The 15,857-nt window shown below is 30.9% G+C and overlaps 2 protein-coding genes across 2 annotated transcripts; both read right to left on the reverse strand.

Annotated features, from left to right (window-relative positions):
• Positions 1-610: 610 nt before the first annotated feature.
• Positions 611-1,588, reverse strand: CGCS363_v014701 (uncharacterized protein; the record flags this gene model as incomplete). The annotated part of the gene is made up of 1 exon (XM_036646550.1): positions 611-1,588. The coding sequence occupies one exon, from the start codon at positions 1,586-1,588 to the stop codon at positions 611-613; it is 978 nt and encodes a 325-aa protein (XP_036488793.1).
• A 9,326-nt stretch (positions 1,589-10,914) lies between these two features.
• Positions 10,915-14,123, reverse strand: CGCS363_v014702 (uncharacterized protein; the record flags this gene model as incomplete). Its single annotated transcript, XM_036646551.1, has 3 exons — positions 10,915-10,920; positions 13,461-13,784; positions 13,848-14,123. The coding sequence occupies 3 exons, from the start codon at positions 14,121-14,123 to the stop codon at positions 10,915-10,917; spliced, it is 606 nt and encodes a 201-aa protein (XP_036488794.1).
• Positions 14,124-15,857: the final 1,734 nt, after the last annotated feature.

A 15,857-nucleotide genomic window follows, 5' to 3' on the forward strand; every position in this document is an offset into this window, starting at 1 on the left:
TGCGTAAGAGTTGTTGGACTGAGCGGTGAATCCTGCGAACTTCGAGAGAAGATTGATGACTTTTCAGCAATTGTGTCGTGCGCTGGACACACTTCTCGTGTTCCGAAATTGAAAGCTGGATTGCTTAAATGTATCACGTTTCTGTTTTGAGGCCGCCTTTTCTACTATCCTAGAGCGAGCGTATTTCCTGTCCACCGATTTACTTCGACCAAGGATAATACTCAGAGGAGTGGACTGGAAACAGTTAACAGCAACGGGCGATAATAACGGACGAGGAGTATAGCGACGACAATATCGATGACACCGAGGACGACGACGACGACGACGACGAAGATGATACTAGATTCATAGAGCACATACGGACTCACAGGAAAAGCAGGTTGTCGCCTTGTTATTTGATCTGGTAGACTGTGAAGAGACGCTAATAGAAGGAACTGACCACCAAGGTGTGCAAGTGAGTTTTGGTCTTACCACAGCTTACACTAGTGGTAAGCTCATCGAGGGAATGAAGTGCTTCGCTAAATCGCTGAAACAACAAGTACAAAGGCGTTGAACCCCATCTAGTGAAATCTTTGAAAAGCTCAATCCTGTTCGCCTCAAATGTAGTCTATCACTCTTTCTTCAAAAGCATCTTATATGCCCACTTTGAAAATTCTATCGCCTTCGCATCTACGAAGGTCGTAGTCATGTCCGAAACATATATCGCCGCAGGCGCCCATAGGATGAATGCCAAGAAAATGCCACAAATGTAGGATATCTCAGTGTCTCCGCCGCCGACAACACCCAAAGTCCACCGAGCTAGGACCAAGCCTAGTGAATACAGGAGTGGACCATGGATCATATACAGCGAGAAAGAGATCTTGCCCATGTATTGGGAGAAACGGTTGGTGAAAAGAATCTGCAAGAACGGGTTTTGGTCGACAATGAACACTGTTAGCACTGCACCGATTGGTATTACAAGGGCCTCTTTGAATCTTGCTGGGACCATGGATGCTAGGTTCACGTAGCCAGGTGACTTCGCTGCATCCTCCATGTCTTCTGGCATGCTAAGCAGCCACAATGAGATCAAGAATGATACGAGCCCGACGCCCCGTCCAAGTATGCGATAAGACGTGTGGCCTCGTTCCGTTCGATGTACGGCCCCATCCGAGGGCAAAGTACCCCGGTGTTCGGGCTCAAGTTGCCTGGTTGGCCACCTCCATTTCCAGTCCTCGAGTTCCAAATGCAGGTCGCACAAGAACATGCCGCTGAGAAACAAGAACATAGCCCAATAGACGAAGACGCATTGGAGATATATCGCTAAGCTTAGTGCAAAGAGCATCCTGACTTTGTTATGCACTCTGGTGAAAGCCGTCAAGAACATGAACACCACCATGGAGCTCATAAACTCGATAGGGATTGTCCAGAGATGGGGGTCAAGTAGAGGCTCTGGGTCTTCGGAATCGGCTCGGACAACAGGCTGACCGATGGGATCAGTGGTGAGGACCTCGGCATAGATGTAGTACTGCAGCTGGCCCCAGAGAGAGTCAAAGTGTGGCAGAGGCCTTGTCGGATAAGCCACGCCGGGTAATCCCTTGTCGGGGAACATGTTGAAATAGCCCATCATGAGGGTGACAAACCCGACCACGGCGGGTGGAAGGAAAAGCCGGGTATGTCGGCGGAAGACGGACGACGCGATGGCCGAGCCTGCTTTCTCAAACTCTCCTTTACGAACTAACGTCAGAAAGTGGTGCGATATTGTGTAGCCGGACACGACGAAGAAGACGCTGACTGGAGCGAGCCCCGAGACAACGAGCCGTAGGATAGGCAGCTGGTAGAGCCACCATCGCCGAGATGGATCCGGTGTCCATGCTAGCTGGACGTCAAATGAAAACCAGATCAGACCGCAGTGAACAAATACAACACACAGTGCTGCGATGCCTCGCAAACCATCTTTAACAGTACGTTAGCCTGGCAATTAAAGATATTGAGCATGATCTTTGTTACCTAGCCAAGCTGTAGAGCGAAGCGGTTTTGTCTTCGTTTCTGTTGATCTTAGGAAGCTTGGGACCAGACAGTAGAGATATCTCAAAAGCCTCCTCCACGTTTCCTGGCGACGTGTATTGATGGGAAGTAGCGACTCGTTTGCCTCCAATATTGAGTCATCCTCTACCTCATCGACCGAGGGCTTGGATTCTGTGCTCCAGTCATCGTCTCTTATCGGCGTGTACGTGTGCCGGCCGTCCGTATCGTCGGGGTTGTAGCGTTGTCGAATAAAGGAGGGCAACATAGTCATGCTAAATCCGGTTCGATTTGAGCGATAGCTGACGTGAGGCCAACGAGGGGAGACGGAGATTTAAGCTTATCACACTCGGCCTGTGTGATCGCCAGCGTCGATCGGCGAGGAAATCAGACGTCCAAGGAGCGCGCAAATATCGTCTGGGAGAGGTCACATTAAGAGTAGGCTTAGAGTAAGAATTAGACGCATGTCACTACTTAAGAGACAGACACTATCGAGCTGTAGGGCCTACAATGGGCTTCCAGAAAAAGAATGAATATCCACCATGTTTCACTCGCCCGGAGAGAAACCTGCAAATTCGAACGAAGCTTTCCTCAATCGGTAGAAGACACATGTCAAAGTGCCCGTACAGTGTTTTCCGAATAGTGTTTTCCGGAAAGTGCCCGCGAATCGGGTGATTTTGTTACTGTGGGAGGCCGCGCCGTAGCTACAAATTCGAACTTTCCAATTCCATAAGCGGTAATTCGAAGGAGTGTTTCACCCGATGAACACGGAGGGCTCGGGGTAGTCCATCGCCAATTCGCGGGAGATAAACCTCAATGCTGCGATGGTGTGACAAAAATGGACAGGTTAGCACGGACGCCAGTGCTGCGGACGAAAAGAAACTGAAACGTATGACGGAGGTCGATGCGAGACCGAGCTTCCATCTCATCAACATCCATTTCCGAAGAGAATATCAGAGGGCATGCGTCGACGACTTCACGGCCCAGGCCATCAGCCGATTGTGAGAAGCGACACGTCAAGGCACTCAAGAAATTCGACCGGGAAATGCGAAGTGGAGCGACATTCAAAAGTTCAAAACCGACATGTCGGCCATTTACACTTCACGCGCGACTAGAAGTGGCCGGCGGATTCATCCAGCTTCATCATCGAAGATGATACTGTTCGACCAAAGGCCCAGGCTAAAGTATCAGGGGTGACGATGGACCTAAAAGGTCATTTTGACAAGCACATTGCAGAGGCCACGGCAAGGGGCCTTGAGACAGTTCTGGGGCTCAGGGGGCTCAAAGGCCGGACTCCGGCGGGGTATTGACACAGCCGGGCACCGTGACACTGCCGGGCCCCGTTTCGCCTGCTGAGTCAGCTGGGATTTTGCTCTTGTAGATGATCCGGTACTCGCCGGTTTATCGATGGGAGAGCGGACGGGATCCCGAGTTCTCCGATGAGTATTACTGCAAGTTCTGGATATCCGGCATAGCAATATTATGAAGTGCACGTCGGCAGTTCGTCTTCTGCCTCATCTTTCTTCCCTTCTAAGTTTTCTTCTTCGCAGTTTACTACCTAGAGGCGTACCTTGTTAACTACTATATAACTCTAACGGGGAAATATATAGAGGGTTATAGTATAACCTTTATAACTAACTTATAAAGTATATAAAGGGGATTTTTAAGTTACTTAGCTAAGTTAGTAGAAATAGTCTACTATTATACTATAGTTTAAATTTAAAACTTTCTAAGATAAATCTTATATATACCTCTTATTTAATTAATATAACTCTTATTATTAGTAATATTAAATATTTAAAAAAGATTAGTTTACTATATATTTAATAATAGTTTAATTATATTTTTTTAACTAAGAATAATAATATAATATTTTTATATTTCTTTATAATATATATTAAGTTCTTAGAAAACCTTTAAAACTAAGCTCTCTATTAAATTAAATAGAGATTTGTTATGGTTAGCTATCTGATAGTAGGGTCTGCTAATAGAAGCTGGGAATTAATATATAGTAATAGTATACTAGGGTTATAGTCTAAGTTATAGGTTATAAGCTATAGTAAATTAATCTTTAGAAGCTAAGGTAATTAGTCTTAAACTTAATAAGTAATTTTATAGTAAAAGTAAGCTAAGAGTATCCTAAAGATAAATACTAAGTTAATTACTAAAGAGCTATAGAAGTCTAATTATAAGCTAAGCTTAAAGTTATATTATATATAAGTTTAGAATAATATTTTTTATTTACTATAAAGTAATTACCTAAGTATACTAAGTAATTATAATTAGTTAGTAAAACTAACTAATTACTAAGCGCTTCTTCTTATATTTTATTAATTATTTCTTTATCTTATTATTATATAATTTATACTATAATTCTTTTATATTAAGTAAATCTTTATTATTCTTATAATCTTATAATATAAATATCCTATTCTAGCTACTTAATACTTAAATAGGTTATTTAACTATTATCTTTATTTATAAGTTATAATATTAAGTCTTTTCTCTAAAAGTTTTATCTTTAAGACTTAATATAAATAAGTTATTAGTCTTAAGTTAAAGATCTATTAATTATACTTTCTAATTTACTTATAATACTAATATTATATTAAGTTATATTTAAAAATTAAAATTAAATATTATTTCTACTCTTTATTATTATAATTATATATTATATATTACTAAGTTTAGTATAGTTATTAATATACTTTATTCTTATTATTATTCTTTAGGGAAGTATTATAAGTTTCTTTCTAGTAGTAAAGTTTATAGTAAGTATATTTACTTAAGGTAGTTTTATAATATAGTAATAGATATTATTTATATTTATAAGTTCCTTAGTATTTTAAGTTTTATTTTTAGGTTTACTAACTTTATTATAGTTAACTACTTACTTAATAAAGCTACTTATTTAGAAGATACTAAAGTAGTTAAAGAAAAAGTACTAAGAAAGAAAACTACTACTTTATATACTATATAAGCTAAGTTAAATAAATCTATAATATAGTTAAACTATTTATATAAATAGAAGAAAATAATATTTTAGAAAAGTTAAGAAGTTATTAAAGAGGAGCTAGTAATATCTCTTATATTAGAGGTTTAGTCTATAAATAGCTTTAGTATAATAAACTTAGATTCTATCCTTAATTAGAATCTAAATACTCTAAACTTTTTATTAAGGGAATCTTAGTTATATTTTAGTATTCTTAAATAAATAAATAGTTTTCTTTATTATAATCTATCTACTTCTATTAGTAGTTTAATATACTTATATAAATATTTAATTTATTAGTAGCTATTAATAACTTTCTAACTAATTAATATAGCTAATATTAATATAACTTCTTATTCTTAATATTATTATTAATAGAATAAGAGTTTATCTATTATATTAATAATATTTTTTATAGGTTCTTATATATTATCTTTATAATTATATCCTTTCTACTTAATAAAGTATTAATATTTTTTAGGTTTTTTAAAATAGTTAATAATATATTTAACTTTATATTTTAGTTTATTATCTTTTATAATAATAATATTATTTATCTATAATCCTTATAAAGCTAATTTAAGTAATAAGATATAAAATACTAAGTAATACTTTATAATATCTAAGAATTTAAGCTTATAATTAATTAATAAAATAACTTATAAGATTTTAAAAAGTTTAAATTTTTTATAGTTAAGTTTATTATTTAGTTATTTTATTTTAATATTTTACTATATAAGATAAGTATTATCTCTCTCTTTTAAAGTTAATCTCTTAATTTTTTATTTATTACTAAATTTAGTTATTTTTTATTATATAAATTTAAGTTCTTATTATATATTTTTTTAGATATTTTTAATTTATTATATTAAAGTAATAGCTTTAACTATAGTTAACTTTACTTAAGATTCTCTATAAGTAATAAGTTTAAATCTATAATTAAAGTAGAAAGAGGATTCCTTAATATTTTCTCTAATTATACTATTATAAATAAACTAAGTAATTAGTAGTAATATAACCTAATTATCCTAATTATAGTTAATATAAATATAGAGGTATATTTTAAGGATTTAGTTAATTTATTCTATTTATTTATTAATTTATAAGTAAAATATAGTAGATATAAATTACTTAATATTAAGTTATACTATAATTAATTTCTAAAACTTAGAAGTAAAGATCTTATCTCTATTTAATATAACTTCTTTAAACGTTTTATAGTTAGTAATAATATATTTAAAATATATATATATATATTTTTTAGCGTTATTTACTTCTTTATATAGAATAAAATAAGTATATTTTATAAATTAATTTATAATAATAAAAATATTATTATAATATATTTTTATAAAAAGTTTTTAAAACTTTAGTAATTTAATAATAAAGTTAAGAAATATAAATTACTAAGTAGTTTATAATATTAATAAAGGTTATAATATACTATAAAATTAATATTAAATAAGTTTACTTTTAAAGTAAACCTTATAATCCTTAATTATTTTTACTATATATTCTTTAATAATCTTTTCTCTATATTATTATTATAGTTATTTCTAGGTTTTTATAATTCCTTAATAACTATATATAAAGTATATATAAAACTTTATAAATACTTTATTATTTAGTTTACTAAGTAAGCTAATACTAAATTATTTAGTTATTATTAAAAGTTTAGCTATTAATATTAAATCTCTATAGTTATTCTTTTTAAGAATTATTTAGGTTTCTTTAAGTATTAAGATATTATAGTTTAATCTTTAGCTAAAAGTATTAGCTCTATTATTATTTAATCCTTTTCTATAGATAATTTAGAAGTTAAATCTTAATAAGAATTCTAATTATTATATTTATTATTTTTTAGTATTTTTAAAGTTATAAAATATATAAAGTTCTTATAATCTAAATATATAAGTATTTTATAAATAGTTCTTAAAAGTTTAGGTCTCTATTTTTTAAAAACTTTAATAATTACTATAAACTCTTTATTATAGATTTTATAATTAAGTTTAAGTCTTTTAAGTTTTTTAGAGAAAAAAATATAAAGATATAAATATCCTTTTAAGTTTTATTATAATAGTTAAGTTTTAATTATATAATTTAATATATTAAGTTTTACTTTAAATAGCTTTATAAGGTTTAAAATAAAGAGGATTAATTTACTAATAATAAGGTTTTTAATTTTCTAAAAAGCTATTTATTATAGTTCTTTTTATTAGAATAGTTTATTTTTATAGCTAAGGTTTATAAGAACTATATTAATTTCCTTATAATTTCTAATAAATTTTTAATAGAAGTTAATAAAACCTAAGAATCTTTAGATTTCTTTAAGGTTTTTTAGTATTAGTTATTCTTAAATAGCTTTAATTTTATTCTTAGATATATTAACCTCTTTTAAAATAATAATAAATCTAAGATATTCTACTTACTATATATAAAACTTATTTTTCTTAAGTTCTATTAAGAGTTTAGCTTCTTAAAAGATTTATAAAATATTATATATATCTTTTTTATATTTTTTAAAAGTAGAAGAGAAAATAAAGATATTATTTAAATAGATAACTATATAAATATTAATATATTATTATAATATAGTATTAATTATATTCTAAAATATTATAAATATATTAATAAAACTAAAAAGTATAATAAAGTATTTAAAATATCCTTTTTATATTCTAAAAGTAGTTTTTTATTCTTTCCCTTTTTTTATTCTAATTAAGTTATAAGTTTCTTTAAGGTTAAAAACTATAAACTAATTAGCTTTATAAAAAAGTTATCTTATTTTATCTATAAAAAGTAGTAGATATTAGTTTTTAATTATTATCTTATTAAGTATATAATAATTAATATATAGTTATAGTTTTTTATTCTTTTTTAATATAAATAGGATTAAATTTCTTATTAGTAATATTAAAGGTTTAATATAACTTTTTTAGAAGTTTTCTTTAAAATACTTATTTAAAGCTTCTATCTCTATTAAATTAAATCTATAGATCTTATTAAATTATAGTTTTTTTCCTTCTTTAAGGGGGATTTTATAGTTAAAGCTAGTATATTTAAGTAGTTTAGTTTCTAATTTAGCTATAAAAAGTTTCTTATAAACTTTATATTTTTCTAAAATAAATAGGAGTAAGTTATTCTTAAGATCCTCTATTATTAATTATTATAATATAGCTTTTTTTATTTTAAAGTAGTAAATATACTATCTTACTATTTTTATAGTATTAGCTTATTTAAGGTTTATTCTTTATAATACTATTTAAAGACTAAACTATTATAGTTCTACTAGAGTTAGCTTTTATTTTAATCTATCTATAAGTTATTTATTTATAACTAAAGTAGTCTTAATATTATATTATATATCTTTATATTAGTAATATTAAATTAGATTCTTTTTTTTAATCTAAATAATTTATCTTAAGGGGTATAATCTTATTATAGATAGTACTTCCTTTATATTTAAATTCTTCTCTTTTTACTATATATAAAGAGTATAGTTATTTTTTTCCTTTTTATTATACTTCTAGCTTATTAATAGTTTAAAAAGTAATAAAATTTATTTTAACTTTATTATTAATTAATATAAGTATTATTTATTTATTAATTATAACTTTAAGTTTTATATTATTTTTATATCTTTATAATATTTAGTAAATAGATCTTTTTCTTATTATTTATTATAATTTATTATTAATAAATAAGTTTAGTTTTTTAATTATTTTAGTTATTTTAAGTAAGTAATTTACTTTCTTTCTTATATTATTTTAATAAAGCTATTCTTATAGATTCTAATTTAAAGAGGTTTTAGTCTATTTTTTATAATTCTCTATATATAAGTTTTATCTTAATAGTAAACTTAGTATTTATTATATTAGTATTTATCTTATTTTATATTATTATTATATTAGTATCTTATAAGGAACTATAGGTTTAGCTAAAAAGTAGTAATCCTTTTATTAAAAGTTATTATAGTCTATTTAATTATAATATATATAGTATAAATACTTTTAATAAGTTTATTATTAAATTTTTTAAAGTAGAATTAATAGTTATACTTATCTCTTATATATTTTTTATATTTATTATAGAAATATTAAAGCTAGAAGAAGATTTAATATTATTAATAATTACTTTATAGAGTAGGATAATCTTCTATATATAGCTAAGGAGGTATAGTTTTAATTTTATTAGTTTACTATAATATTATAAAAATAGCGCTATTATTTATTTTAAAATATATTAATTTCTTAATACTTTAAGAGTTACTTAATTTTATTTTCTTAGTTATTAGATTCCTTTTTAGAGCTAAAATTATTTATATTAAGAGTAAAACTATAAATAATCTCTACTTAAGTATATTATTAAGTAATATTATAAAGTTTATTTAAATTATAAAATAAATCTTTACTTTCTTTAAAAGTTTAATTATTAGTTATATTAAGGAGTTATTATTCTATTAGTAGATTATATTAATATTTAGGTTCTTCTTTAGATTCCTCTTTAACTTATTCTTCTATTTCTTAGTTAATTTATTTAATTCTAATAAGGTTTCTATATATATATTTATATTATTCTATATATAAGAGTATAACTTTAAGTTATTTTTCTTATATAAAATTATAAAGTTCTTTTTAGATATATTTTAGATATATAAGTTTTATTAGCTAGAAGTATATTAACTTTTACTTATTATTATCTTTTAGTTCTTAGTTTTAGGTTTATATTTCTAAGGTATTAGTAAGTTTAAACTATTATATTTATAGTATTTTATTAAGTTATTTTATTAGTTTTTTAATAATTTTATTATTACTATAATATATTATAACTAGAATCTTTAAGTAAATATCTAAAGTAGTTATATTATATCTAGATTATCTAGGGTTACTATCTTTTAAATAGTATTTTAATATTTCTTTATTTTTAAAATAAACTTAATACTTATTATTATAATATTTAGTCTAAGATTAAGATATATATAAAGCTTTTATAATTATATTAACTTATTAAAATTATTTAGCTATTAATTTCTAAAGTAGCTTCTTAAGCTATTTATAGTTTCTAGTAATATATCTTTATCTATTATAGTTATAATACTTAAAGTTTTAAGGTTTTTTATTATTAAGTTTAATTATTATATTAAGATTTATAAGTTTACTATATTATCTATAAGTAATATTTTATTAAGTATTATTTTAGTTATTATATAATTTATTATTATTCTATTAGTTATTAAACTTATATTAAGGTTATTATTAATACTTATATTTAAAGTTAGCTCTTTATTATTTTTTACTTTTTTCTTTTTTTTATTTAAAGAGTTAATTATTAATCTTAATAGCTATACTAATATATTAGAGGAAATCTTTAAGTTTATCTAATTTAATAATTTTATCTTTAATATTATCTTTAAATCCTTAATAAAATATAAAGATTTTAGTTTTTTTAGTAAAGTCTAATTAAATATTAAGTTATTTAAAAGTAGTAATATATTCTTTAGCTAACTTAGTTTATTATAATTATATAAAGTTATATTTAGTTTAATACTTCTTATTTAAATCTTAGAAAAAGGATTATAAAGTATTCTTAAATCCTTAAAAATTACTATAAATATTATATATTTCTATAAAGTATTTATTTAAAGTTTTATACTTAAAGAATTCTTCTTAAATAAGTTTAAACTACTTAAAAGCTTATCTATAAAAGTAAGTAGCTATATAAATAACTTTCTCTATTTAATTAGTAAAATTATTATAATAAAAGTTATAATAAGTTTTAATCTAAATTAAGTATAATTTAAGTTATTTAAAAATACTATTATAAGTAATAGAAGTATTAAGCTTAAATTTCTAATATTTTCTAATAGAAGTAGTAATAATATTAGTAGTAGTTTAGAAAGTATTAAGTTCTCTTTAAAGTTCCTAAATCTTCTTAAAATTAGTATCTCTATAGATATTTCTTTCTAGTTTTTTATAGACTTCTCTAGTATTCTAAAGTTATTTATTTAAGCTATTTATAGCTTATTTACTCTTATTAATAAAAGTTTATATTTCTTTAGTTTTAATTTCTTATTTTTAAATAATATATTAGAGCTTTTTATATCTTTCTTTAATAAAGAAGCTTTCTCTATTAAAGTTATACTTAAAGTTTAATATATTATAATTTTTAATATTAGTAAGTTTTTATATTAAGTTCTAAAGCTAGTTATATAAAGAAAATAAAGATCTTAGAATAGAAGATTTAATAAAAATATAAGAGGATATCTTATCTATACTATTTAGTAAGTATTAATAATTAACTTACTAAATAAAACTAATTAAAGTGTTATAGTTAGCTATTTAATAATAAGGTTTATTAATAGAAGTTAGGGATTAATATATAGTAATAATATACTAAAGTTATAATTTAAGTTATAAGTTATAAGTTATAGTAAATTAATCTTTAGAGGTTAAAATAATTAATTTTAGATTTAATAAGTAATTTTATAGTAAAAATAAGCTAAGAGTATTTTAAGAATAAATATTAAGTTAATTACTAAAAAGCTATAAAAGTTTAATTATAAACTAAGTTTAAAGTTATACTATATATAAATTTAGAATAATATCTTTTATTTATTATAAAGTAATTATTTAAGTATACTAAGTAATTATAATTAGTTAGTAAAGCTAACTAATTACTAAATACTTTTTCTTATACTTTACTAATTATTTCTTTATCTTATTATTATATAACTTATACTATAGTTCTTCTATACTAAATAGGTTCCTATTATTCTTATAATCTTATAATATATATATCCTATCCTAGCTGCTTAACGCCTAAGTAGGTTGTTTAGCTATTATCTTTATTTATAGGTTGTAATAAGATTTAAAAAGATCACTAAAAACTTAAAAAATAAGAATAATATAAAAGAGATTAATAAAATATTTAATAAGAAATATAGTAAATAGTTCTAAGAACTAATTACTATTATTACCCTTATTTAAGGATATAGTAGTTAAGAAAACTAGCTTAGGTTAGGGTAGAGGAAAAAAAGGTCCTTATATTCCCTATAGTTATATAAAAATTCATAAAAGAATTCTTTATAAAATGGTCTTCTGCCTCATTCTACGAATTCGCTAGTGTAAGACCCTGCCCCCTGGACACACAGTATATCGGGTGGGCCACCATTCGAACAAGTGGCCGACGTCATGCCTCCAAAGTCATGACATGTTCCAAGTATATCTGACTACCTTACTTATGAAATTTCATCGACTCTTAATACATCATCACTATATGGGTATTGCTCTTACCACTGAGAGCAAGAATGGGTGTAATAGAGAGGGTAAGATAGTGTCATCAATAGTGCCTCGGTTGATAGGTCTGTCACAGGCTTTTCAAGAAGTGTGGCATTCAAGTTTTTCATGAAAGATCAGAATCCCTCGGTAGAAGTTGCAGTGATTCAGAATGCAGTTGTGGCAGTAGTGGAGGGTTTGAGCTCAGCCTCTTACCGCTGCGATCTGACACGCGTACCGAAATGACCACTATGAGTCACATTCTGACAAGACATTCCTTGTTGAGAATCATGAATATGTCTGAGACAATTAGCACTCGATACTTAGGAGATGATCACAGTCCACGATGTTGAACAACTCGCGTGTCCTAGGTATGGTGGCAGGGTCCATCATGGGTTGGAGTTCCACACCTTCTCTTTGGTGCTCTTTCTTAATTTCCCCATGCCATTCAACTTTCTTTCCGTTTCAACACACCGCTGCCTCTGAAGCACATCAATATTTTAAGTCATACGACATCCTAAGGCAAACACCCCAACAATATTCTCATGAGAATGAGACACAAATAAAGACGTTGTAGAGGGTTCAGACTGAACTTAGTGCAATTGAACCAGAACCCACCCGCGCATAAACCCAAATAATTGTTCCAACTTGTCACATGCCCCACGCTAGACTATTTATGCGCTCTGCTTCTTGCTCAACTCGGACCCAGCCAACTACTTTTACACAACCATCCTCGTTCAACCTCCGGAAGCCCCGCCTCCATCACCTATTCCATTTCCATCGTTCTGTTGGTCTTGCTGGTCCTGCTGTAACTGCTGTAACTGCTGATCATATTGCATAGCAGCTTGCGCCTGTCGGCTTACGAAGTCTTGGTTGTCTTGCCATATCCGCCGTACATACCCTTTCAGTCGCTCAATATGCTCATCAACAATGCGTAACGTTAGTGGATCCGGAATTTGGCCGCTCTCTTTCAGTCTGGTTAACCTTTCCGCACATAGAGTTGCAACCCCTCCCGAAGGGCCTATCGTCTCGGGTCCCACGTATTCATAATCCTTTGAAGACATATATTGGAACCATCTCCAGTCTTGTGATCGTTTTGTCACAACACCAGCAGCCAACCGGCGGCAAAAGTGTTGGCAGTTATTTTTCAGGTGATTGTAAGTGCCGAAAGTCTTCTCAACATTCAGACATACTTCGTCAACTTGTGCCTTTGACTTCTTCGTCCAACCAATGTGAACTATGTACAGCAGTCCGACTTCGGGTTTGGGATGTTGGAACTCGGGTTTGCGATTAGCTTCAATAGCTTCTGCGCGTGCTTTCATTGCCATAGAATAAAGTTGATCTTTGCTTATGACCTTCTTGTAATAGCGCCCGAAGCCTGAAGAGTTTCGAAAGTCGTCGATTGGCTCTTGATCAACCTCTACTTGCACTCCGTTCCCAAGACCGGTCTCGAGATCAGGGTCTTCTGCAGTCGAAGAGGACGGCATACTTCGCATTCTTCGAAGCTCATACTTATGCTGGTGCATTAGCAGAGCCCAATGTTTCCAGGAACCCCTCTTCGCATAAAATGATAGCCATACAGGCTCGCCATATGAAGTGTTGTTCTCAAGCTCCAATCGTTCTCCTGCTTGTTTTTGAAGATGCGCGTCCCAACCAACCCTAAACGTAGATTCAACATCTGCTGCTGTTGCGTTTGGTGGTAGGTCCAACTTGGTGAGATCGATTTGATTAGCCACAACACGAGCGTGGGAGGTTGTTGACGTCTTCCTGCAGGTACAAAAAAGGCTCAATGCGACGGTGATGCACCCGATTACGCCAGCGATTGTGCCAAGGGTAGTGGCCGTACCACTCGCCATATTGAAATGCCAGCGAATTGAGGTACAGGAAGCTTCAAAAACGCATACCAGCGAATGTGCATTTATGATGGCGCTTTTCCTGATAAACACAATTAGAAGCGCTCGTGATCGTGAGGGATTAGGCCCATAAATACTTTATTGAAGTGGCTTTGAAACCTCAAGTGGAAAAGTACTGAAATCCTGAGAATGTGGCGCAATCCATCGTCGCAGTTAAAGAAGGCGTTCATGACGGTCCATCGGACTCGCTGACCACCCTTCTTTACAGATGGAACAGGGTTGGATTAGGCATCCGCAGCTGCAAGCCTATCAAAGTGAGAACCTCCAAATGTCATGTTTTCAATAGAAACCAATCGATCCTCTCTTCAGAGAGATTCTGGTGGGCTTTTCGGTGTAACAAAAGTTAGGTTGTTGCTACCTGCAATCCTGATGGTGCTGGGTGACCAGTTACAGCACTTCATGTGTGCAAGGATTGCAAGAAATACTTGTTCCCATTTCAGCTTCCATGCAGAACAATCCCTCAGACAGCCTTGCCATGACCCAGGCAGCATGATGCAATTGAACACATCCCAATACAGCCATAATGGCTGCTTAGATACATGCTTCTCTCCATAACTGAACATCTCAGCAGTGTCACCCGTCTTGACTTGCGAGTTGCCCCCCGGCAGTTGCCATAGCTGACGAAGCCATGGCATGATCTCAAAACTGAGGTGCCCATCCCATGCTGTAGTCAGACAATGTGACATACGCGTGCCATTTGCGATCTACGGGTGCCAGTTGTGACATGCTGCCACTGAGGCTAATCTTGCGATCTAGGGCCTTCCACGTATCTGGGGCCCCCAATGTCGAGAGGAGGCGGTGCAGAGGGCTCGTTGGGCCTCCTCCCTTCGATACGCAAACAGCCTACCAGAACATGGAATAAATACAGTTTTTGAAAGGTGTCATTTTCTCATCGGACGATGTCATTGCAGGGTTTATTTCCTGTTTCCTTCTCCCGCAACCCCCCTCAGAAGCCCAGTCGATGGAACTGCCATAGGAAGTGCGGTCCCAGCGGTCCCATAAGGCGTTCTTCGGGCACGGAGCCAGTTTTGGACAACTACCACCAGAAGTACCAACATGAACATGATGATAATAACAAGAGGGCCCAATATCGAAAATATCGTGAACCCATACGACGCACGCTGAAACGTGTCGTTATCCTTAAGTGCGTCGGTAGATAGCCCAACCTGCATAGCAGTGAGGACAACAACTAGGTAGACAGTAGCAGTAGTGATCCAGGCCATGTTGTCAAGAGCGAATTCGGTATATGTATGCCATGGATTGTGATACATCTGGCAACTAGAAAGGTCGCTGAAGATGTTTATCCAATTCAGCCTGTTCAGTCTCAGTTCGCCATGCCGAAATCGACGGTGTATCTGGTCGGAAACCTTGGGCTCCAACAGCTCCGTGGCTAATTTTCGCCACGTGGTCCATAATGGCTGATCCCCATCTCTTGGTAAAAGGCCTTCTCTAACCGCCAGTTCGAAATCAGACGGACTATTTACGAGGCATGCGTAGGTATACAGAAGCCCCAAAGCACACTCTCGTACGCCAGACTGAGGCGAAGCAGGTGATTGATAATGGTGACCAGGTAGGTGCTGTGCCCAGAACTCAGGCTCGAGAAGATAGCGGGGCAACGGTTTCAGGAATATCTTCATGTCCCCCCAAACAAGATGCATATCAAGGGAATCGTTGAGT

Source organism: Colletotrichum siamense (assembly GCF_013390195.1).
Source record: "Colletotrichum siamense strain Cg363 chromosome Unknown KSG_Cg363_contig10, whole genome shotgun sequence".
Classification (NCBI taxonomy): Eukaryota; Fungi; Ascomycota; class Sordariomycetes; order Glomerellales; family Glomerellaceae; genus Colletotrichum; species Colletotrichum siamense.